Source organism: Camponotus floridanus, unplaced genomic scaffold (assembly GCF_003227725.1).
Source record: "Camponotus floridanus strain SB8 unplaced genomic scaffold, Cflo_v7.5 scaffold105, whole genome shotgun sequence".
Taxonomy (NCBI): domain Eukaryota; kingdom Metazoa; phylum Arthropoda; class Insecta; order Hymenoptera; family Formicidae; genus Camponotus; species Camponotus floridanus.
Window position 1 is genome coordinate 659,596 of NW_020229221.1, and position 23,666 is coordinate 683,261.

Genomic DNA, 23,666 nt, shown 5'->3' on the forward strand with positions numbered 1-23,666 from the left:
ATTATTTTTAATTATATATATAAACTTGATATAAAAGATAACTTAAAATAGTATATTATTTTAAATATAACATGTAAAAAAAATTTGTTAATGAATATAATCACAAAATAATAATTGTAATTTTCCATTTATCAAATGTTATATTACCCCAATCTTAATATGCATATTATATATAATTCTGTAGAAAATTATTAATTGTCTATTAGAACATAGATACAATTAGACATGATTTTTGGCTCTCTTAAAATATCTTGAAATATGTATATAGGCATAAGAAGTTTACTCAAAAGCTATAAAAATATATTAGTATAAAATATAAATCTGATTACAAAATGTATTAAAAATATCCCACTACATTTCCAACTCCACTGTAAATATATATAAAGAAAATTTTATAGAATCTTTTGATATTTTTATATTTCAGTAGATGATATTACCTCAAATTTAATATTATGTTTATTTAATTGCTCAATCAAAGAAGTTTTACCGAATGCAGCACCAGGTGTAAGTACTCCTCCACTATAAAAATATATTTAAATATAAGAATAAAAACAAAGTTCAATAAATTAAATTGTAATAGAATGTAGAGGTATGTCACATTGATAAATGTGGCGAATTACTTACTTGTCAGGTATTTTATCAGCTTCCTTAAGAATTGTAATTGCTGATAAGATCAATGCAATGCTAGTCATATCATATCCAGGAGAGACACCGCTAACTTTTGTAATTACTTTCTTATTAGGTGCATTTGTGTGCTCATCTGTAGGTTCAGCCAATTTTTCAGTCCATCCAAGAGCTTTGAATGTTACGGAAAAATGCGTTTGTTTTTGCGTTTCCCATTTCGGATTTTCATGGCTTATAAAACCGAATGAAAATAGAGCTGGATACTACAAACATTATATTTACCTTATCTAGATTTCATTCGTAAAATATACTTTTATAAATGTATTTTACACATATTATACTTGTACTACAAATACTTTCATACATACTTTTAGAAGTAAATTACGACTGAATGCTGTGCGTGTCATAAGGGCCAAAATCATAGCAGCAATGGTAATCATAATGAAAGTACAGAATGACCTAATAGTAAAAATAACATATATTAATATAAAAATTATTTTCCAATATTTGTGATATTTCTATTAATACAATACTAACTGAAATGTGACATAAGTTTGCACTTGTGCAGGCCTCTCTTTGTACTTATCATACAAGAATCGTTGCGAACGGAAAGCGACACTACGATCGGAACCCAAAAATAGAGTTGACCATCCTTCAGAAACATCACTTCTATGTAGTATCCTGCAATAAACAAAAATATTAAAATATATAATGTGAAAATTTGGAATTATAAAAAAATAACAATGTGTCTTCACTTCAATTATTCTTATAGTAAAAAATAATGTTGCTTATTATTAACTTTTACTGCGTTATTTATCTTCATCTATGTAATATGTATGATTAACATGAATATATATACATATATAAAAACACATACTTTTTTATAACAACATATACTCTTGTATAATTCTTAATCATTTGTATACATACATATGTGTATATATATATATATATATATATATATATATATATATAAAATTAACTCACAAAATGTAATTATATATATAGAAAATATTTAATTATAATAAACAAGATACATACTTTGATTTCAGTTTTGGTGTGAATTTGGGTAATTTGATAGGATATAATTTTGTGCGCAATTCTCGTAATTCATTATGATGAGTTATGCCATATATTAAAGACTCCCAAGTTCCATAATTCAGAAGAGAACCTTTTATATCCCCAGTTGTCCACCATTTTAGATATGTTTCAATAGTATTAACTTCTCCTCCAAATTTTTGTTGCGTAAAAATGATTCCTAAATCGGTAGGAATACTATCAAAGCCACAAGCACTCACTATATAAACACCAGCTTCCTGTGCTGTTTTATTATATTGCAATTGCATTTTTTCCATATACTGAAAAATATTGAAAATATCAATAAATATAAATATAAATAAAAAAATATAAATAAATAATCATTATATTTGTTGTAAAACTATATTTATTGTATCACCTGTGGTTCGCCACTGACATCGACATGATGAGTATGAGTAGTAATACAAGCCTTAACAACTGGTTCTCCATAAAATCTATATGGACCGCAACAATTAACAATTATCTTTGCTTGTTTTGTCATTTCTGTGAGAGACTCTTCATCTTTTACATCAGCCAAAATAATAGGTACATTTTCTAAAAAAAAAATGCACAATGTATATTGTCATCAATAATATAAAAAATCATCTGGATATCATGAAATAATTAAATTAAAATCTTAAATTCTAAAGATTAAATTAAAAATATAATAAAATTAATTTTACCAATTTCTGAGGCAAATTCCTTAATGACAGCTTCTAAAGCTTCTTGTCTACGACCAGCAACACCAAATCTCAACTTGTATTCCTTGCAAAGCTGTACTGCATTTTTCACAACAAATTTTCCAGTATATCCAGTAGCACCAAATATTATGATATCCAAACGATCGCTTGCCATTTTTTTAATATTCTGCAGCACAAAATAGTATTTATTAATAAAAAAACTTATTATATTACTTATTATATTTTTAATTTGACAAGAGATTTTTTGTAGCCATGTGAATGATAAAAACATCTAGCAGGATGATGATTAAACCTCAAGAAAATTAAACTTGGTTCTTTCTAAGCAACCATACTATTACTAAGTCATTTAAATTTTATTCAACTATGTTCTTTCACTCATTTACATATACCTAATGACAATATGTCCATATATTAGTGATAAAATATTACAGAAAAAAAATTTAAGAAATATCTATAAATATTATATAAAAATATTATATAAAATATTATTTAATGATATATAAATTATATATAAATATATTTATAAATGATAAAAAGAAAGAAAAAAAAAAGAAGTTTTTAATAAATAATATTAAATGAAAAAATTTTACTGATATTAAATATAGTAAAAATAAAAAAATAAAGAGATATTGTTAAAGATTACAATAATATATTTTTTAAATATGTATAAATATACCATAAATCCAATCTACAATCACATTTTATATAATTAATGATGTAATTGATGATTTTACAAATTTTATTAAAAATGAATCGAACTTTGGATAATGACTTGTAAATTATTTAACTTGTATTAACTTGTATTATTGACTTGTAAATTATTTAACTTGTATTTAACTTGTATTAATTTAACTGGTTCCCTGAACACTTTTTTTTAATGCGATAATCGACAAATCGGTTGTGCGTGATATGTAAAAGATATGCGATATGTAAAAAAAGAAAAAAAATAAATCTGAAAAATTACGTATTCAAGTTTATGTATACGAGGTACAATACCTTAGCGAATTAAGAACTGAGAATTTTCTTTCCTGAAAAAGTGAAATTGCGTTGCATCAAATCGCACAAAGTGGCAGCTAAATGCGTACGTGTCTCACGTCTCACAATGCACATTGACGATTAACGTACACGGCTATCGATTACTATTCATAGCATACATCAAAAATGGCATCCTTTCTATACCCGACTATCATTGGCTAATACTACTGGAAGCGGTATACTGGAGAGAGGCACGCCTATTTAAACAATGTATGTACTTAATTGCCGCTAGCTGCCGCTATAGCGAGTACATGTATATTAGCTGGCTCATGCAAAAAAATTTAACATTTATATTTATTATATGTAAATTACATAAATTCTAAAATCAATACAAAAATTATAGAATTAAAAATTATACATTGAAGGAATAATCAATAATCACCAATCACTTTAGTTTTAATGAAAAGGCAAAACTAATAAACAATACAGTTAACGCATATTCTCACTTCGTTATTAAATATTGGAGAGATTGATTGCGTTCAGCAAAAAAAGCTGCTTTGCAACTATTGCAAAATTCATTCATGAATCTAACTTGCGTATACTTTATTAGATTCAAAAAAGCATACACATCAATTAGACTCATAAATTACAATTGTTGGAAGGCGACTTTTTCTGTTGAATCATGTGATTGATACATCGTACCACCTCATCATCTTTTTAAATTAAAACTTGGTGATAAAAGCTTGATTTGTTTTATTTTATAATTAATTCTTGCTTACGTTATAAATTATGTAGCAATTTGTAAGATATTAATTTTTTATCGAATTAATATTAAATTATAATATTGGATCTCGAATTATAATATTGGATCAAACACAAATGACGATCACAATTATACCATGAAAAATTTTTCTGCAGATATATTTTCAGAAATGCTGAATAATCTACAATAGATAAAATACGTTGTTATAATCGCTTTACATGTATCTTAATATGCATGATTTTAAACTATTTCACTATATATATCATTTATATTTATTTTAATCTTTGAATATTTACAACGTATCATTTTCCTTTTTCCTTTGCTTTGTAATTAGCATCATTGTCGCTGTTTCTCATAATCGGCCACTAATGTAATGAATTATAAATAGCTCACTATTTTAAACATTATTTCGCAAATGAAAATATACAGAATATCAAATTTTCATTATCATTTTCATTATATAGTTAGTAGCGTTATCCTGTCTCTGAACGCGATTATGTAAGACAAAATATGAATCAGCATTCCTCTTTAATACGAATCTGTATAATCATGAATATTTTTCTGCTTACTAAATACATGCTATTTACACAAATGCACATAAAAATTGCAGTTTGACGAGCATAAAATAATACGTGAAATAATTTATTTTTGTAATATGCTAATAAGGACACAATATTCAAGCATATAATCTTGATAATCTCGAATTATACAGGATAACATGTATTTTCATTTACGAAAAATCTACAATATTACACACGCGCGCACGCACCACATACACCTACGTATATACACACATACATTGCTCTTTGTTCTCATAAAAAGTATAATTACGATAAGAACCCGACTTTCAACTGTTTGTTTTTATATGGATATAAAACATTTCAGAAGTTCTACAGAAAAGATTATCAACTGTTTTTTATTAATATTGGAACAAACATGATTATCCCCATAATTTCTTTGAAATCTGTCGAAACTTTCTGAGCTGAAAAATATTAACATTCTACAGAAATAAAATTGCCAGTTATATAAAATCTCTTATATACGATTTCTTTTTTTTTTTCTTTTTTGATTAATAACAAGATTAGGTTTTAAATCTCCTCAGACTCTATTAAATAAAAAAAGCGTAATGCTGCATTTAAGTATGATTCAATACAAATTCGATACAAACGGAATATAACTATCGGTCTTATGCTAATATTTACAATATGTCACATTGGTTTCATAGATTTAGATTAAAAAACTTTGTAATAAAATAATGAACGTAAAAATAGTATTCTTGTCTATTTCTCTTTGAATCACAAATATCAGAAGACTATGGAAAAAAAGTGCGGCCTGAATTGTATTTGTTTGATTTGCATAGATTAATTTTGGTGAGAATTCTTAATAAATATGCGTATTGTCTCTCTACTGCTGATATTCAAGCAAAATAAATTAATATATATTGCCCGATCGAATTAAGTAATTTTCTACAATTGTATTTCTTTGGAATATACAATTGTATTCATTCATCATATTCAATCCTCTTTATAGTATTTACTTATGACTGCGATTGAAACAGTTTTAGATATTGCGCTACACAGTATCTACTTATATTTAATTAACATAATGCGTAAAGCAAAACAAAAATACAATTCAGACTGCCCTTTTTTCCATAGTATTGATTCGAGAATAAAAATAGACAATATTTTTGTATTTATTATTTTATGATATAATAATTTTTAACCAATATTTACAAAATCAATATGATATTGAATATTAGCATAAGATCGATTATATTCTTTTAATATTGAATCATACTTAATATAACATTGTTTTCTTTATTTAGTGGAGTATGAGAAATAATTACAACTCAATTTTGCAATAATAAAAAAAAATAAAATTAAAAAAAATCAGTATAAATATAATTCGATAGTTCGAATATGAATGTGAATATAATTATCAGTCTTATGCTAATATTTACAACATATCATAATAGCTTCATAGATTTAGGTTAAAAACCATTATATCATAAAATAATGAATGCAAAAAATATTCTTATTTATTTCTATTCCCTCTTGAATTATATAAGATTGTTAGATATGGGAAAAAAGAGTGACCTGAATTGTATTTCTATCAGATTTGCATATAGATTAATTTCAATAAATAAATGAATTGTCTCTCTGCTTCTGATATTTTGTTATCATGCGAAACAAATTGATATATATATATATATATATATATATATATATATATATATATATATATATGTATATATATTGCCAGATTAAATCGAGCAATTTCAATTACAATTGCATATTTCTTTGGAATATATTTATTTAATATATATTCAATCTTTTTTTATACCGAAATGTTATGATAGTAATTAATAAAACAATTTGTACAATTTTATAGACATTGCTACACAATGTCCATTTCTATTTAATTGTTAACACAGTCAAATATTTAATAATGTCGGAATAGAATCAGAATAATTCGTAATGATAAGTGAAACGAGATATTATGGGATTTCAATTTTTGCATTCATGTGCGTGAGCAATATATCTAAACTGAATATTTTACGCACATATTTACATACAATGTCGAAAATGCAAAATATGCGCATAGCGCGGAAGCAGTTTATTTATTATACATAACGAAAGATACTCCGGCAGAAAATATGGTTCAATTGACGCTTCAGGGCGTTCAGAATACGTTCCGTCTAGTATTTTAGAGTATTCTATAGCAACCAACACGCTGCAGCGTCAAGATTTTTATATATACATGTATTCTTATTCATGTCACATGATTACTGTACATCGCATGTTTATCACCATATCTTACACGTAGAGACACGTAAAACCAGCTTTCATTTAAGATCATATATAAGATGGTACTGCTACTACGTCACAACCGAAGAGGAAAGAAGCACTAGGAGTTGGCATTTGGTGGTGGTGGCCTTCTATCATAGTCTCGCCTATAATCCTTGTTCGGCCGCCAATTAGAATAGCTATCTCCTCCATATCCGCGACCTCTAAAATGACCCGGTGCGATATCCGTTGGAGGATAACCGCCACCACCGCTACTATCGCCATAATTACCCGGATTGTATCCATAACTTGGCGGTCCCGACGAATATCGGTAATAATCACTGAAATATTTAATTTCAAATGAAATAAATTACGAGTTATATTTGTAAATTACGAGTATTGTATTACAAGTTATTTCTATAATGAGAGATTAAATAAAAATTGCTATTATTCACCTTCTCTTGTCATTCATGTGCATACCACGATCTCGATCTCTATCTCTATCTCTGTGATAACCGCCTGACATTCGGCCATAAATATCGAAGCGATCGCGTTTGTGATCTCCGAATCTGCCGGAAAATAAAATGACAACAGTTAAAGCAATTAATATAAATAGTAATTTTATTCAATGTTGTAAATTTAGTGCTCTAAGTATTTGTGTACTAAGGACAAGTTAAACGAAGCAAATTAAACTAAATAAAGATGTAAATTTATATACGTGCTGCGTTATATACTTGTCCTTTGATATCACTATATATATATATATATATATATATATATATATATATATATATATATATATATATAATCTATATATGTAAAACAAAATACGATCTTACCCGTACCTGCCGTCTCTCATGTCTCTTCCATCTCTGGGTAACCAATGATCGTCCTCTCTGCTGCCACTATAATGCCCCATATTATATCCTCCACTGTCTCTTCTGATCCTGTCGTCCTTTCCTCCGCTTATCCTATCCATACCCCTATCATTGTGTCCTCTATCTCGATCTCTGTCACGCTCCCTATCTCTTTTCATATCTTTATGCTTCGATTCTTTTTGCTCTTTATGTCGTGATGTTTCTGCGCTGTTAGTAGTACTTGATGTGGAATTTGGCGTTGATGTTATAGGAGTAATCGTAATAGCACCGATAGTAACGGTGGACGTGCTGCTGATATTGCTGCTGACACTAGAAATATTCTGTTTCTTACTTTGTGTACTACTATTTGAATTCTCCTCAGTATCGTCAATTTTACGTTTCGTTATTCTGCTGTCTTTGTTACTGCTGCTACTTTCCGTCTGTTTATCGTGAGACGATCTTTCATTATGTTTCTGATAAACAAAATGAAATTACAACTTAAATTTGTTATCTATATTTTTTATGAAAAAAACTAAAAAAATTAATGCAGTACCTTTGTAGTATTGGAAGCATCTTCTTTTTTGTCAGGACTCAATGTAGTACCGCCATTGCTATCGCCACCTTGTTTTACCAAATTCTTATACATTCTATAAAGCTTCTTTGCTTTGAAATTTGTGAACTTTGAAGCAAAGTACCAGAGGTTACTTTTCCATTCACTTATTTGTTCAGGATTTTTATATTCCGTAAGACATGTATTGATATGGTTTCCGATTTGATAAAGGCATCGACGCGCACGAGCGACTCGCTCCTCCTCGCTCAGAGACATATCTGGTGTATCCAGAGCCTTTAATGCTTTCTTCACTGGCCTCATTTTTTCCTTACACTATAAAATACAATACTATTATTCTATATGATACATAATTTTTTTAATTTCAATTATTTCTGACATGCTTCTGAGACCGTATATATATATACACACATATATATATATATATATATATATATATATACACATATATATATATATATATATATATATATATATACACATATATATATATATATATATATATATATACGATATATACAAATTAAAAGAAAAGTATATGTCTTTTGTTAAGAGAATGATATTAACCTCATCAAATATTGGAGGATCCAATTCACCAATTACATCAACAGCTCTTGGTTCGTTATTTGCAGTAAAATGCATAGGACCTGCGGCTTGCTTATTTTTCTTCGCTTTCTTGTTCTCTTTCTTTTCTTTTTTAATCTTCTTATCCTTTTTTTTATCATCAGATAAATCATCAATTTCATCCTTTACTTCTTTCTTTGCAACAATATCTTCTTCTTTCTTAATTCCAGACTGTAATAGTGAAATATACATAGATAAATATGTAATTATTATGTAAACTCACAAAATATAAAAATCTCTTTTTTTTTTTAAACTCACTTTATCATTTTTAGATTTTGATTTCTTAGTTTCGTCACCAGAAGTATCATTATCTTCTACAATCTCTTTAGTGATTGCTGTTTTCATTTCCTTAGTCTTCCTTGGTTTTCTCATTCGTGCCTGAAATAATTGTTTAACTCGTATATTGTTTATATATGAGTGTAAAGCATTGTAGATATGGAATGTAAAGAGTTAATATATATTAACTAATATATCTCTATCTAATATATATTAACTATATAATAATATATATTACTCTTTACACTCCATAGGCGCCACTACAGCGACATATTTTGTACGTCAACTTCAGAGGCGCTGCTACAGCAACATATATATTGAAAGTATAATGAAATTATTTATAATACTGAGAGCAACAATGACGATAGCAGGAAAATTTTCTATTTGATATAATAACATTTTTTAATGTTCATCAAAAATATCACAAAAATGTATTGGCGCTGCTAGTAGGTTATATAACAAAATTAAGGAGTGCAAAGAGTTAATAAATAAAATAAATAAGAAATTAGATCATTTTATTAGAGAAATTTAAATGCTTGAATCTAATCAACTCGTATAGTTGAAGATCTTCATTTAAATATGTATTAATATTTATAGTTCAAACTTTTCATACTTTTATTACTTTTTTATTTATCATATTTATATCTTTTAACTATTCATCAAAACATAGGAAGGAATAAAAGGATGGAGGAAAGTCAGGGTATTACCTTATATTCGGTTTCTAATTGTAGGAGAAGGACATAATCCTGTTAGAAAATAAAAAGACAAATAAAAATACACTCGTTAATATGCCATATGCAAAATGACCTTACCACTCCTAACTTAAGATCAATCTGTTTCTTCAAAATCTTCAGAAGATATTCCGCACGTGCGTTCACACGTTTGAGTTGTACTTTACTGCCATTAGGAAAAATCTTATCTCCCAATTCCAAACTAGCGTCCATTTTTATTGCTTCCCACGAACCCATGCCATGTTGATATATACCTCTTAATAATCTCGAATCATCCTCGGAAGTCCACTCACAATCAAAGTTTGCTGGCTTTGATCTAAAGTGACAAAAAATATCTTAAAAATATTCCGTATTGATATTTTTCATTATTTATTTCAATCTTTTTAAATCGAGTTTTATACAAAAAAAGATTAATATAACTGATTTAAAAACTCACTTAATGTCGAGGTGCCAATTGGCGCGTTGCTCGGGATCGGATGGCAAAGCTTGCTCCAAAGGTTCAAGTTCTTTAACTGCGGCTGAAAATGATTTCGCGTTCACCATAACACCGCCCATCTTGAAAGTAGGTCCTCGTCCTCTCTTACGACCAGGTCCCTTGCCCTCTTCCTCGCCAGTTTTATTCTCTTTCGCCGTGTTCTCAAATTCGACTAAGCACATGTCGCATCTAGATTTCAATTGTTCGCCCAAGAAGCGCAATTCCGACATTGGTTTCTCTTGTAAATCAGCATCAGCTGCGATATCTTCCAATCGTTTCAAGGGTGCCGGGAACTTTTTATAACTTTTAACGAATCTTCGTATCTGCGACGAAAAATTATAATAAAGAACATAAAAGTGAGAAAAATAAAACAATCTTGCAAAAAATGAAACTCGTCTTACAAACCTCAACATCTGTGAAACTCTTGATGTTCTCGCGCGGCAAGACTCTCGGTCTACCTCTTTTCTTAGGTCTTTCATCGTCACTACCCTCCACCTCGCTACCCGACTCCTCCCCTTCTTCGCTATCATCCTGTACCTTTTTACGCTTTCTGCTTCTTCCTAAATACAGAATTCGCTTTTGTTCTTATATATTTCATATTTACGAGGAAAAAGTATTTTTTCGCGTAAATGTGTTTTTGCAAGTATTTTAAAAGAAGCTATACCTTCGCTCTGATTGATTTGCTGAAGTGTTTTCCGACTTCTCGGTGGCAAATAAAGATCTTCCATTTCCTTCGACTTCTCTTCTTCTTCTACTTTCTTTCGAAAGTTTTCCGGAATGATTTCAGCCTAAAAATGCAACACAATAATAATAATTTTTATTCTCAATAAAAATTTATAATTGCAATATGAATAATTTACTCATTTAGACATTTAAGATAAAAAAAAAAAAAGAAAAAAAGAATACAATTAAAAAAGATAAAAAAAGATGCTTACCCAGTCTTTACTTTCATCATCGTTATCATTCGGCTGATTAATAGGTTCCAAATCTTCTTCAAAAGTAGGTTTAAAACTAGCTACTTTAAAAGCGGACAATAATTCATCGCCAACTGTCGTCGGACCTTCATCTCTTGTTTCAGCTCTTCTTAATATTTCATCGATATCACACTAATTTTAAAAAATTCATAAATATTTATACTCTATTTTTTGAGATTTTCTCTTAATCTCTATTTTAATGCTAATGCAAAATTAAAATGTTCTATTTTTTATTTGTTCTTGTATTTTAGTATAATTGTGTAATATAAAAAATTATGATTGAAAAAATAGCTCAAGAGAATTCTTGTAAAAATTAGAATGAAATAAAACAAATTCGAAAAACTCTTAAAAACAACTTGTATTACAGAAAATTATAAAGGAAAAAAGTTGTAGTGTAAGTGCTTTACACTACATGTGCTATGTATCTTGAATCGATTTTAAATATATATTAAATAAGTGTACAATTGCATTCAAAAAATTTCAAGTTATATATTATATATTATAGTTATATATTATATATTATATGTTATATATTATAAATACTAATAGAATATTTTATCATATTGTTTTGAATTAAAAATCTTTAATACTAGTCGCACAAAAATGTAAAAGATAAACTCACCATTGGTTCTTCATCTCCATCTTCTTCATCTTTAAACAGATCCTCTGCGCCGAATTTCAAAATAACAGTTAAATCTTCTTTGGTAAATGGATTGCTATTGGTCCCTGCATTCTTCTTATCCAATACCGTCCGTCCGGTTGTATCCATTCGCTGTATCACTAAATGGTCCAAGACCATTTTCTGCTTTGCACGTTCTACGATTTCTTCCTCGACAGAATTTTTGGTAACCAGTCGATAAATATTGACCTATACATAATGTTAATTGGGTTAGATTGACATTTCCCATAAATTTTCAAGTGAGCATCGAATTTTGAAACAATCGCGAACGCACCTTATTCTTTTGTCCTATTCGGTGTGCTCTGGCCTGAGCTTGCAAATCATTTTGCGGATTCCAATCGGAATCGAAAATTATCACAGTATCCGCAGTGGCAAGATTAATGCCGAGACCGCCGGCTCGCGTTGACAATAGGAAACAAAAATCCTGTGATCCTTCAGCATTGAAGTGATCTAATGCCTGTTTCCTCAGTTCCCCTTTTATACTGCCATCTAATCTTTGGAATGGGAAATGTCTTTTTTGCAGATATTCACTGAGAATGTCTAACATTTTGACCATCTGACTGAATATTAGTACTCTGTGTCCAGTATCACGCAATCTCACTAATAATTTATCTAAAAGTACTAATTTTCCGGAACCACGGATGAGTGTCTGCAAATAATCCCCATTGCCTTTTTCCCTTTCGGCCTCGTTCGGTTTTGTAAGAAAAGCATGATTGCAACATTTTTTTAATTCGATCACGATGTTCAAAAATGTCGAACTGGATCCTTTCATGCCTTTTCTTAATGCATCGTAATTTTTAGTCAATATCCATTTATAATATTGTTTTTGCAGGGAAGTCATTTCTACCCGTAAAATTTGCTCAATTTTAGCGGGTAAAGATTTTTCAACGTCCTTTTTAACTCTGCGCAAAATAAATGGCTCCAATTGCTTATGTAGTTTGGAGTATCCTTTTTGTGCAGCATTATCATGTTGTTTCTCAAATTCTTCCCATGAGACGAATCTATATTAAATTAATACATTACATACAAGATTTAAATAAGAAATGAAGAAAACGATATGTACATGATCAAAAGTATTAAATATAGAGGAAAATTCAAATAGAAACTAACTTGGTAGGCATAATGAAGTGTAATAAAGCCCACAATTCTTTCAAGCTGTTCTGTAATGGAGTACCAGTGATCAACAAACGATGATTGGTGTGAAATTCGCTAAGTGCTTTGTACAGAAGAGAATCGTCGTTTTTTAATCGATGAGCTTCATCCACTAGCAGTACTGCCCAATTTAAGGCACCCAACAGTGCTTTATCTTTAAGTACTATTTCGTACGTTGTAAGTATGACATTGAATTTTAATCTCTTCGATCCTCGATAGCACCATTCATATTCTCTAATCTGAAAAGAATTTATACAATTTATTTAAAGTTGCAATATATCATGTATGTGCGTGTGCGTGTGTGTGTGTGCGCGCGCGCGCGCGTATGTATGTGTGTGTGTGTGTGTGTATGTATATGTATATATGTAGATAAAGATATTGCAAAATAAAGAACACATACAACATTGCGCGAATTGACATCACCCAAATAAATGACGAAATTCATATCAGGTGCCCATAGAGCCATTTCTCTTTGCCAGGAAGTCATTGTTGACAGAGGAACTACTAATAAAAACGGTCCATGAAGTTGTTGCGTGTGAAAAAGATAATAAAGGAAGCATATTGTTTGGATTGTTTTGCCGAGACCCATCTCGTCAGCTAATATAACACTGTAAAAAAATATGATTAATCAAAATAAATTGAATATAAATATAATAATTTTAGACACATTGTTATTACTTATTATAGAAATACTTATGTACCTGTTTTCCTTACACCAAGAGTGAATCATCCAATTAACTCCATCCATTTGATAATCCCTCAATACTAAATCCTTTTCTTTGCCCATATAAGTAGGCTGTTCGTTCAATTGATAAAATTTAGGTCTAGATTTAAGAACTTTACAATGTTTGCTTGGTGTTCTTTTAGAATCCTCCCTGTCGCGAAATTCTTTTATCTTTTCTGGCCATTTCTTCACTATCAAAGCTCCATCTTCCCATGTAGCCTCAGCATATGGTAGATTCTCCCATTTACAGAAATAATCAGGATGTTCCGAGTCTGGTTTCTTATAATCAGCTGACAGAAAAACATATATATAATGATTTATATAATAATTTATATTTATATACACATAAAAGTTTTTATAACATTTTTCAAGATAGAAATATCAATGCAAATCAAAATATACCTATAATTCTCTCAACGTTGTTGTAACTTTTCAAAAGTTGATTTTTAAGTTCCAATTGACATTCAAGATATTCCAAATCTTCTGATTCAATACATTCTCTCATCTGTTCCAGTCTACGTTCACGTTTGATAAAATTGTCTAACTTTTTTAATCCTTTCACCTAATAAGATTAATAAAAATTAATATTAAGAATAATTCCTAAAATCATAAAATGACTTAATATACATTAGAAAATTTATTAATAACCTTTTGTGTTTTCAAAGATTCCTCTGATTCCCATGTATTGTGTATGTGAGACCAACCTTTCCATTTTATCCAATATTGTACTTCGGTCTCTACATTACTTAGATCCTTTGGATTGGGATCGCCATTTTCTTCGACAGCATAAATTGTTGTCACGTTGCCGGTAACTGCAAATAATTCTATATGTAATATATGTATTTACAACTATCTAATATCTTGATTAATACTTGAATACAGTATCATATATAAAGAACAAACCAACCTCCTTTCTTGCCCATTCTCTGTCCCAAAATTTGTTCAATAGTTTCCGCATTATCAGGTTCTGCTGATGCAGCATTCGATTCTTCAACTTCAACCAAATCTTCACTATCAGTTCCTTCTTCACTTTCTTCTTTATAGCTAACTGCTGTGCCAGTCCGTCTAGTGACTTGCCTGATAATTAAATTTATTATAATTAACGAAATTTGTTATATATATTTTTATATGCACCCTTTTGCTTAATTTTTTTCAACACATACCTTCTATTGTCATCACTATCAAAGGAAGAATTTTCAGAAGATTCAGAAATTCGCTTCTTTCGCACTTTGGCTTTCTCTTTTGCTTTTTGCGCCGCGCGTCTGTTTAAAGACTTGCTAGGAGGCGGCCTTCGATTTTCAATTTCGTCAGATTCGGAATCTGAACTTTCAGAATTCCAGGAATTGTGTGAACTACAAAGTAAAGTAAATCACACATGTATATAAAATTGTATAAATGTTAAAACTGATTTGACTAGATTTGTGATTATAATTGTCACACATTCATTAAGTACATGAATTTAACTCACAATCAGATATTCAGATACTACTAAAATTTTCTTATATAATTTTTAATAAAAACTATATTGTTTTCAATATGTTTACAATAAAAAATGCAAAATAAATATATTATGATATAAATTATAATAAAAAAATATAATTACAGAAAATTACATAAAAAAATCAAAATTCGAATTTTATTTCCAGTTCCAGTATTTTTTGTCATCTTTATTATTTGCATAATTTAAGATTAAAAAGAAATAAATTCCATGAATTCAGAAATTGTGTGAATTAAAAAAACTGTAATTATTTTAGAAAATATTGTAGCTTATATATTTTGCAACACATAAAACATATCTATTATATTAACTTATATCTATTAAGCTTTTAATATATTCAAGATAACATAGAATGTAAAACACATTGTGAAGTAAATTGTAAAGTGTAATAAGCACAGAAAGTAATAAGTTATATGCAAAACCAAAGTTAAATTCAATTAGTGCAAACCAAAAGAAAAACATATACACGCTTATAAGCGTGAGTTTATATAATCAAAATATGTATATGTATGTTTAACGTGTGTAGCAAATTTTATAATATAATATACTAAAAATTTATTAAAATGAAAAGTAAAATGATTTTTTGCTATGACTATTGAGTTAAAAAACTATTATAAATACTGCAATAAATTTTTACATTCATATTTGATACAGTCTCAGGTATCAAAATATTAAAATTATCTGACATTATGTCATAATCAATATTGATAAATTATAGATAGAATTTATAAATTTACAGTAGTCATATACATATAATACATATATATGTATACAATATAGTGATAAGTGTAAACAGAAATTAGCACAAACACAAATATAAAATTCACGTACATCACAGATATATATAAATATGTGTATCAAAAGATTTTGATGGAGCAACTGATAGCAGTACATAATTGCAAGATGTACACTCTTTATAATATGAATACAATATATAATATTAAAGCTCAAGATACAGGTTAACTGTATATAAACACATTCGACACTATTTCTGAAGTGATAATTATGAGCTCGTTATTATCTCTGAACTAGCATATGACACTTTACACAATTCAATAAAGTATACAAATATATAATTTGATTATTTAAAATTATAACAATCTTTCTTACATTATACAGTTCTGTAATTTGTTATAATTGCAGTACCGGTCTAAATTACGCGATCATTAGAGATATCGAGCGCCGAAATTTTTCCCGTGGGACTTTTAACTTACCCTTTCTTTTTAAACTTCTTGCGACCATCGCTGTCGCTCTCGCGATTTGTCGCGAGCCTGTCAGGTTCCTTCCTGGAACGTCCCGATCTCCTGATGCCATATATGTCAGGATTCTCGTCCCATTCACGGCTAGACTCATGTTTAACTCTAAGCTTTGTTTCTGTGCTGTGATTCGAGCTTTTGCTCTGGAAGCTATCGCTTTGTGCAGCAGGTGCATCTGACTTCTCTGACTTTTCTGAGTCAGAGCCTGATCCGGAACCGGAACCGCTCGAGGAGCTAGAGTCACTGCGTTAGCAGCCAGACAATATTTCACTGATTATGTATGAACGTTACGAAACGCATAGCCTTTCGAAATATATTTACTAAATATTTATTAAATAATTATAGTTGATATATTTTAAAATAATGTAATTAAAATAAATAAAAAACCAATCATAAAATTGTTAACGACTATTAAACATTGTAATCCAAGTGTTTGCTAATTGCGTGCGTGAAAAAAATGTTAAGAAAATACAACTATAAAGAATAAAAGTATAAAATTCAATTTCTAAATTTCTTTTCCATTTTGTGATGCCAGATATAATCAAGTGTTAATCTCAAATAATTTAATCTCTAAAATATGTATATTCTTTATAAGATGTAAGAATAAAGATATATTATAAGACGTATTTATATATGTAGAATTAATTTCATATATTTAATTATTAATAATAAAGGATTCTCTCTTCGATATAGAATATTAAATATAAAAATCAAAATCTTAAAAATGAATAATATTGTACGTTGCGGTAAAATTTCCCAAGATTTAAAATATATTTCGAAACTTTTTAATATGAATAAACATGTATTTCATTTAAATATATTAATGTAATAATTTTATCAAGATTTTTTATTGATTAATCAAAAATATTGAATACTGCTATGAGATAATAATATAACTTATCTAGCACTTGCACTGATAATTCTTGAGTACAAGGAAGCAAACATTATGATACAAGTAGGATGTATAGAAAGATTGTGCTCACAAAAAGTCCAAAGTAAAATATGATACATAAAATTAGCAAAATTGTTAAGACATTGTTAGAACTATATGAAAAGCTGTAGCAATACACAAGGAGCTAATTGTGAATGGCACTAATTCTGATAAACCCCTTTACACATAAGAGAAACCTGATATATACTTGTATTCAGTTTAATCTCTTATATTTTGCTGCATATTAATTTCATATATTGTAAGTATTCATTCTATGCTAAATAAAATAAACATTTTCTACCATAACTATATATTCAATTATCTAATTAATAGAATGTAAAAAACAGAAAAAATATATCTTAAAAAGTTAAATTAAATTAAAGAATTATAACAATTAAAGAAAGTAATAAAAGTTTTTATTTTTATTTCTTCAAATGGAGTCTGTGTCTGAAGCTCGTCTAAAGCTTATATAATAATTTTTAAATATATAGAATTTTTCGATTTTTAATGAAGATTTTATATAAAATCACACTGATGCAAGTTTATGTATCAGGTCTCGCGAAGGGGAATGGTCGAATCTTGTACTATACCCACCTATCAGATCCTGATGCTGAACCGCTATTACTTCCAGAAGAGGAGCTATCGCTTTTGCTGTCATTCTCCGAATCGGATCCGGATTCCTTACCGGATTCAGATTCTAATGTTTTCTGTAAGTTAACATGGCTACATGTATAATATATGTGATTTTTATTTCATCTTTATATAAGATATCGCTCGCCATGTGTTGTTTGGAATAGTTTATCCTCAAATTACCGTTCATTATCATAATACTTTAAAATTTTTATCCAAGAAAATTTTTTTCTATAAATTAATTATACAATTATAATAATGTACAAGGAAATAAACCCGCAGTTGAAGAAAGCAGTCGAATTTTCGTGAGCATCTTCTTTTATTTTCTTAGTCAACTTGAAATACAGCAGAAATATCGTTGCCAGGAACTCTCATCATCATAACAGTCCGTCCTTCATTTTGTGACTGTCGTCTGCCATTTTGTGTTCTCATAAGTGCAACACGAATTTCTTAAGAAACTTCTTAAATAATTCTTGTACGCTTTATTCTTGTACGATATATAATTTTAGCTTAAATAAAAAATGCAACAGAGATAATAATACGTATTTATAATATTTAACATATTATTAATATTAAATTTCACGGAAATTCTTCATGATTAAAAGGGGAATGTCTGTTCAAAGAATCTTCATGTTTCTAGCAGAGAAATTTCTTGTTTATTCACGTTTATTCTTGTAAAATTAAGTACAGACGAAATTTTTACATATTCCAGTGTATTTTACATGTTTGCCACGAACGCATAACTGCAGTCACTTTCAATGTTATTTGCATAGAAGGAACATGTGTATAAAGGTGTTGAATCTAGGTCTGGACATTAACAAACATATAATAGAAATTGTCATTGCAGTAAGTTTATATATTTATTAAATATTTCCATAAAACTTTACATCTTGATTATTAATGATCAAGATATCTAAATGTATACATAAACATGTAATTAAAAACACGTTTATATATTATTTAATTTATAGCAAATATTGTACATTGTCCATTGTACATCTATGTTACATATACTATTTATACATATATATTATATACTCCATTACTTTTAAAAGATTAAAAGTAAATTAGTGCATTAGCTAAAACAATAATTGTATTCATTAATCTTATCAATATAAATCTTTTATATTGATAAGATTAATGTTAATAAAAACTTTACGATTTTGTTAATAAAAATGTTCTCTAGGATTTTATCCAAAATACTAGTATTTTATGAAATATATTTACATTATATAACTATATAGAAATACTATATAATATAATTTTATATATCTACAAATCTGTATAGCAATGAATAATAATATAATAGTCACAGATATATTGAAGACAAATGCTAAAATATGTATAGAGAGCAAAGTAAAATTCTCTTTTACAATCAATGTAGAATTTTATTCGTATATCTACATTAATTGAATATAGAACAAAGGTTTCTAGCTCTCTTTCTAATAACAGAAGTTAGAGTTACATACTAAATTTTCAATCTACATGTCACCAGTATAGCATGATTAAACATTAAAATAGATCAGACTATGGACTATACCATTGTTCACATGAATCGTTATTAAAAATGTGACTCATTGTTAAAAATATATGAATAAATTGATACAGTTATATGATAAAATGATAAAAGATATGATGAAAATTGATATAGTTTTATTTATATCAACAGTTTTATAAAATGTATAAAATAATGTATGCAGTATATTATAAAAAATGTATGGCTGATGCAAGAATTTGAGCTTAAATACTGTTGAAAAAACAATAATCAATTTTGGTTTTGTTCACTCGATAAATGTCCAATCTTATTATTAATGCATTATGATAATTGACAGGTATATTTCGTTAATTAAGATAAATAAAGTATGTAAATAGAGATGCGAACATGATTAAATAATTATTAAATTGGTCTACCATTATTGTAAACATTTTTATAACACTGTTATCAAAATCATGATGATTTTCATATAATTTACACATAATATAAGCAGAAACATATAAAAAAATATATTATTCTAAAATTTTGCCAAATTTTTGCAATGTATATTAACTAAACTTGTTACTATCTTAAAAATTACACATTTTCCTGAAGAAATGGGTAATTAATAAGAATACATTTGCTTTTAATATTACTTTTATATGTCAAGATGTATCTATTGTCAAATTGAATCAAACATATCACAACGTAATGTTGTTTCATTCAAAGTTTCATTCAAAATATGCTTTATTCGTTTAGCAAATTATTGTATATAGTATACTTTGACATAATATAATAATCACTATCATGAAACATAAATGCAAAAGAAATATGTGATTATAAGGACTTTAAGAATGACATGAACAGACTTTTATAACATATACAAAGGTTATAAAACCCCTTGACAGACTCAATCATATCTCAATCATACACTAAAATTGCAAAATTGTAACCAAAATTTCTGTGAGAGACTTTTAGAGGTTGAAACTATAGAATATTTCTGGCATTATTCTAACGAAAATGTGTTAAAATAATGGACAATTGCTGCGAGAATTGTATTGCACATTCCTGATTACTATACAAGACCGTACGCGACGATATTCGAGTTCAATTTGCAAAAATGGGTACATTTTTGATTTTCGAATAAGCGTGATGCCAGACTGAAGGAAAGTGTGAGGAATCGTTTACAATGAAAATTAGAATGGTACAGCGATATTTTCTGTGAAAAATGTCACGTTAACGCGACGTAAACAAACCTTATAGGTTATTGAGAGACTGGAAAAGTGTGTAAAGTCGCGAAAAATCGTGGTGAAGGAGGGTAAAGTTTCTAAGTCCGGACGGTCCGGGGGACCCCGCCCTACACGTAGAAACCCTTTGCTTTCGAGCTGCGAGGGTTTTTTCCAATTTTTACGACATTTTTGTCGAACATCGTAGACCGAAACGCATACGAGTAACAGCGATTTTCCCCTATTCCAAACAACTCCACGGCGGCAACGTGCAATTCACACGCACGCATAAATGCACGCATAAACGCATCGTCGTTTCATTCGCGATGATAATCATCGCGAAAATCCGTAAACACGTGGATAAAATCGCGTCTGAATATCAAAGGTTCCGGAGGTGCACTCACCTGCATGGTCCCGTCTACGCGTCGCACCGACGACCCGTCGTATTCTTAACGATCCGCATGCAAATTGCGCAGAATCCAATCGTAGCACCGTCACGCGTACACGTGTCCGCGATAACAAATCGCTATTGAGGTTGGCGGTTCGACATTACGGCAAATTATTCGACTATCGTGTGCTATATGGTCACGAACCTGCGAGCTAGACCGCCATTTTGTGAACTCGAGTCGCTTCTTCTCACTCTCCCCCCTCTCCGCGAAACCGTCGTCCCGACATGCAACGCGCGCGCCATCTCGTCATCAGATCCTCCCTCTCGCCAGCGAATTCCGTCGTCGCAGCGCAAAGACGACGAAGTCTATTGGACGCGGCGGCGATGGATCAGCTGGGTGGGGAGAGGAGAATCGAACGGCGCACGCGTTACACGATCCTCCGTCTTTGCGTGCGTCTACGAACCGGAAAAGCAATCATTAAAGCGTAAAAAATATTTCTCTCGAGAAACTTTCGCGGTGTAAAATATCACGATAAGAGGCGAATTAATGGAGCGAAAATTATTCCACGATTTTTCCCGGGTCAATTCAACGATTCGCGCGTTGCTCTCTTAAAATCAACGGAACGGAGCCCCGATATAGAACAGACTTAGAAACGGAAATCGCTCCTTCGACAGCCATTTTGAGCAACAACGATTTTACCCAGAATGCGTGCGTCACGATGCTCTTTCGATTACTTCGTCACTCGGTCGTATTGTACTTTATACGCAATTACCTAGCTGCTGAAAATGGCGCGGGCGACAACCTACACTTCAAAAGCGCTTCCTCGACATTTTTTCAAACGTCTTAAACAAAAATCGATTCGGTAAAAACTGCTGTTACGATTAAGAGGGAAGCTTTAAATGAAATATGTAATCCCAATTTCGAAAAGGAATATCACGTTAACGACTGATTAATTTTGTTATACAAATATATATCGCACGATAGAGAATCTTACGCGTTATCGATTATCTTCAAAATTTTTACGCGAAATTGAGAAATACGATGTCTCTATAAACGGAACGAAAATTACGATTTTGACAAGGGGAAAATCGCATAATATTCGTCGCGAGTCGAGAAATCAATATGAAAAAATCTAAATATTCGAATAAATAACGTTCTGTCAAACTTTTCGCGCGGAGACTGGCGGGAAAAAAAATTGGAAACGCGTCACAAAATGTTAAATACATACCCCGTATAATAAAGAATGAATTTTTTCGAGGGCTCAGCAACTCGCGCTAATTCTACCTTGGATTCCTCTCGTTACGTACGTGGATAGGTAGGATGAATCACACCAACTGTCGGCGACGTCTGAACGAATGGATGACTCTATGAATGTTAACGGCGACGTCGCCATGCCAAGTGAACAAGCCAAGATGTTATAAGAGACGGAAGGCAGGTTTTCCATTAAATATCGAGGCAGGACGGTGCCAAATCGTGAAGCCACGTCTTCTCGATTTTGTATCGTCCGTACGTATCGCGACGTCGAGGAAACGACGCCGACTGAGCGAGGAACCACGCCCGTTTCAATGGAAAGCCAACACACCGTCTCGCAGTCGATGAAACTAACGTATTGTGTAGCGATAATGTAAGACGAAAAATATTACCTATACGCCTGTGACACGCCGCACCGGAAAAGGACGAGTCGACCGAGCTTCCGGTATATGTATGCTCGTGGCACAATCGAGCGCTCGATTCTCGCTGCTCCAAAGATTCGAGCTTCATGGCGGGAACCTTTCGAAATTGTTAAGCGAAGTTTAGGATCTAATATACATAAGAGATAATATGAAATAAATAAGTCGTTGAGAATTTAAGACATACATAAATTGTTCAATACAAAGTACAATAAATTGAAACAATATAATGTAATATAAATCTATTAAAATAGAAACATACTTTATGTAAATAACAGTTCAGCAGGTTTGTGGTAGTTTTGATTAGATAATTATATTATTTCTTCTTTCATAAATTAGCCTTTCCTCAAAATAAATTAGAAACATTTAGAAATATTTCCAGAATTAGAGAGATTAAAGTTGAGAGCTAAAACAATAATTGAAAATATTATTTTAACACTTTTAGGGAAAATTTAAATATATATTATTTATTTATTTATTACATAACTATTTCGAATTAATGTACAATAGTAATATAGTGAGAGCGTGCAAAATCGAAATAATCATCAATTGTGATTAATAATATATATATATATATATATATATATATATATATATATATACACA

At 29.7% G+C, this 23,666-nt stretch overlaps 2 protein-coding genes across 5 annotated transcripts; both read right to left on the bottom strand.

Annotated features, from left to right (window-relative positions):
* Positions 1-139: 139 nt before the first annotated feature.
* On the bottom strand, positions 140-3,597 carry LOC105250182 (saccharopine dehydrogenase-like oxidoreductase). Its single transcript, XM_011256146.3, has 8 exons — positions 3,399-3,597; positions 2,385-2,568; positions 2,081-2,256; positions 1,666-1,982; positions 1,162-1,305; positions 993-1,083; positions 625-887; positions 140-519 (listed from the first exon to the last, which is right to left on the bottom strand). Exons 2-8 carry the CDS (start codon positions 2,554-2,556, stop codon positions 414-416), a joined length of 1,269 nt encoding a protein of 422 aa, XP_011254448.1. The 5' UTR covers positions 2,557-2,568; positions 3,399-3,597; the 3' UTR covers positions 140-413.
* A 2,901-nt stretch (positions 3,598-6,498) lies between these two features.
* On the bottom strand, positions 6,499-23,459 carry LOC105250180 (chromodomain-helicase-DNA-binding protein 1). Of its 4 annotated transcripts, none has more exons than XM_025411130.1 (24): positions 23,323-23,459; positions 21,406-23,190; positions 18,266-18,378; positions 16,699-16,983; positions 15,150-15,338; positions 14,894-15,063; positions 14,635-14,798; positions 14,389-14,548; positions 13,964-14,276; positions 13,663-13,870; positions 13,221-13,501; positions 12,385-13,111; positions 12,054-12,299; positions 11,393-11,563; positions 11,122-11,245; positions 10,863-11,017; positions 10,419-10,780; positions 10,064-10,298; positions 9,234-9,353; positions 8,919-9,146; positions 8,337-8,666; positions 7,772-8,256; positions 7,382-7,495; positions 6,499-7,267 (listed from the first exon to the last, which is right to left on the bottom strand). In XM_025411130.1, the coding sequence occupies exons 2-24, from the start codon at positions 21,409-21,411 to the stop codon at positions 7,048-7,050; spliced, it is 5,406 nt and encodes a 1,801-aa protein (XP_025266915.1). In that variant the 5' UTR covers positions 21,412-23,190; positions 23,323-23,459; the 3' UTR covers positions 6,499-7,047. The 4 variants fall into 4 exon arrangements, with proteins under 4 accessions (XP_025266915.1, XP_011254445.1, XP_025266906.1 ...); XM_011256143.3 differs by having other exon boundaries at positions 6,500-7,267; positions 7,766-8,256; positions 21,406-23,160; positions 23,323-23,458; XM_025411121.1 differs by having other exon boundaries at positions 6,500-7,267; positions 7,766-8,256; positions 23,323-23,458.
* Positions 23,460-23,666: the final 207 nt, after the last annotated feature.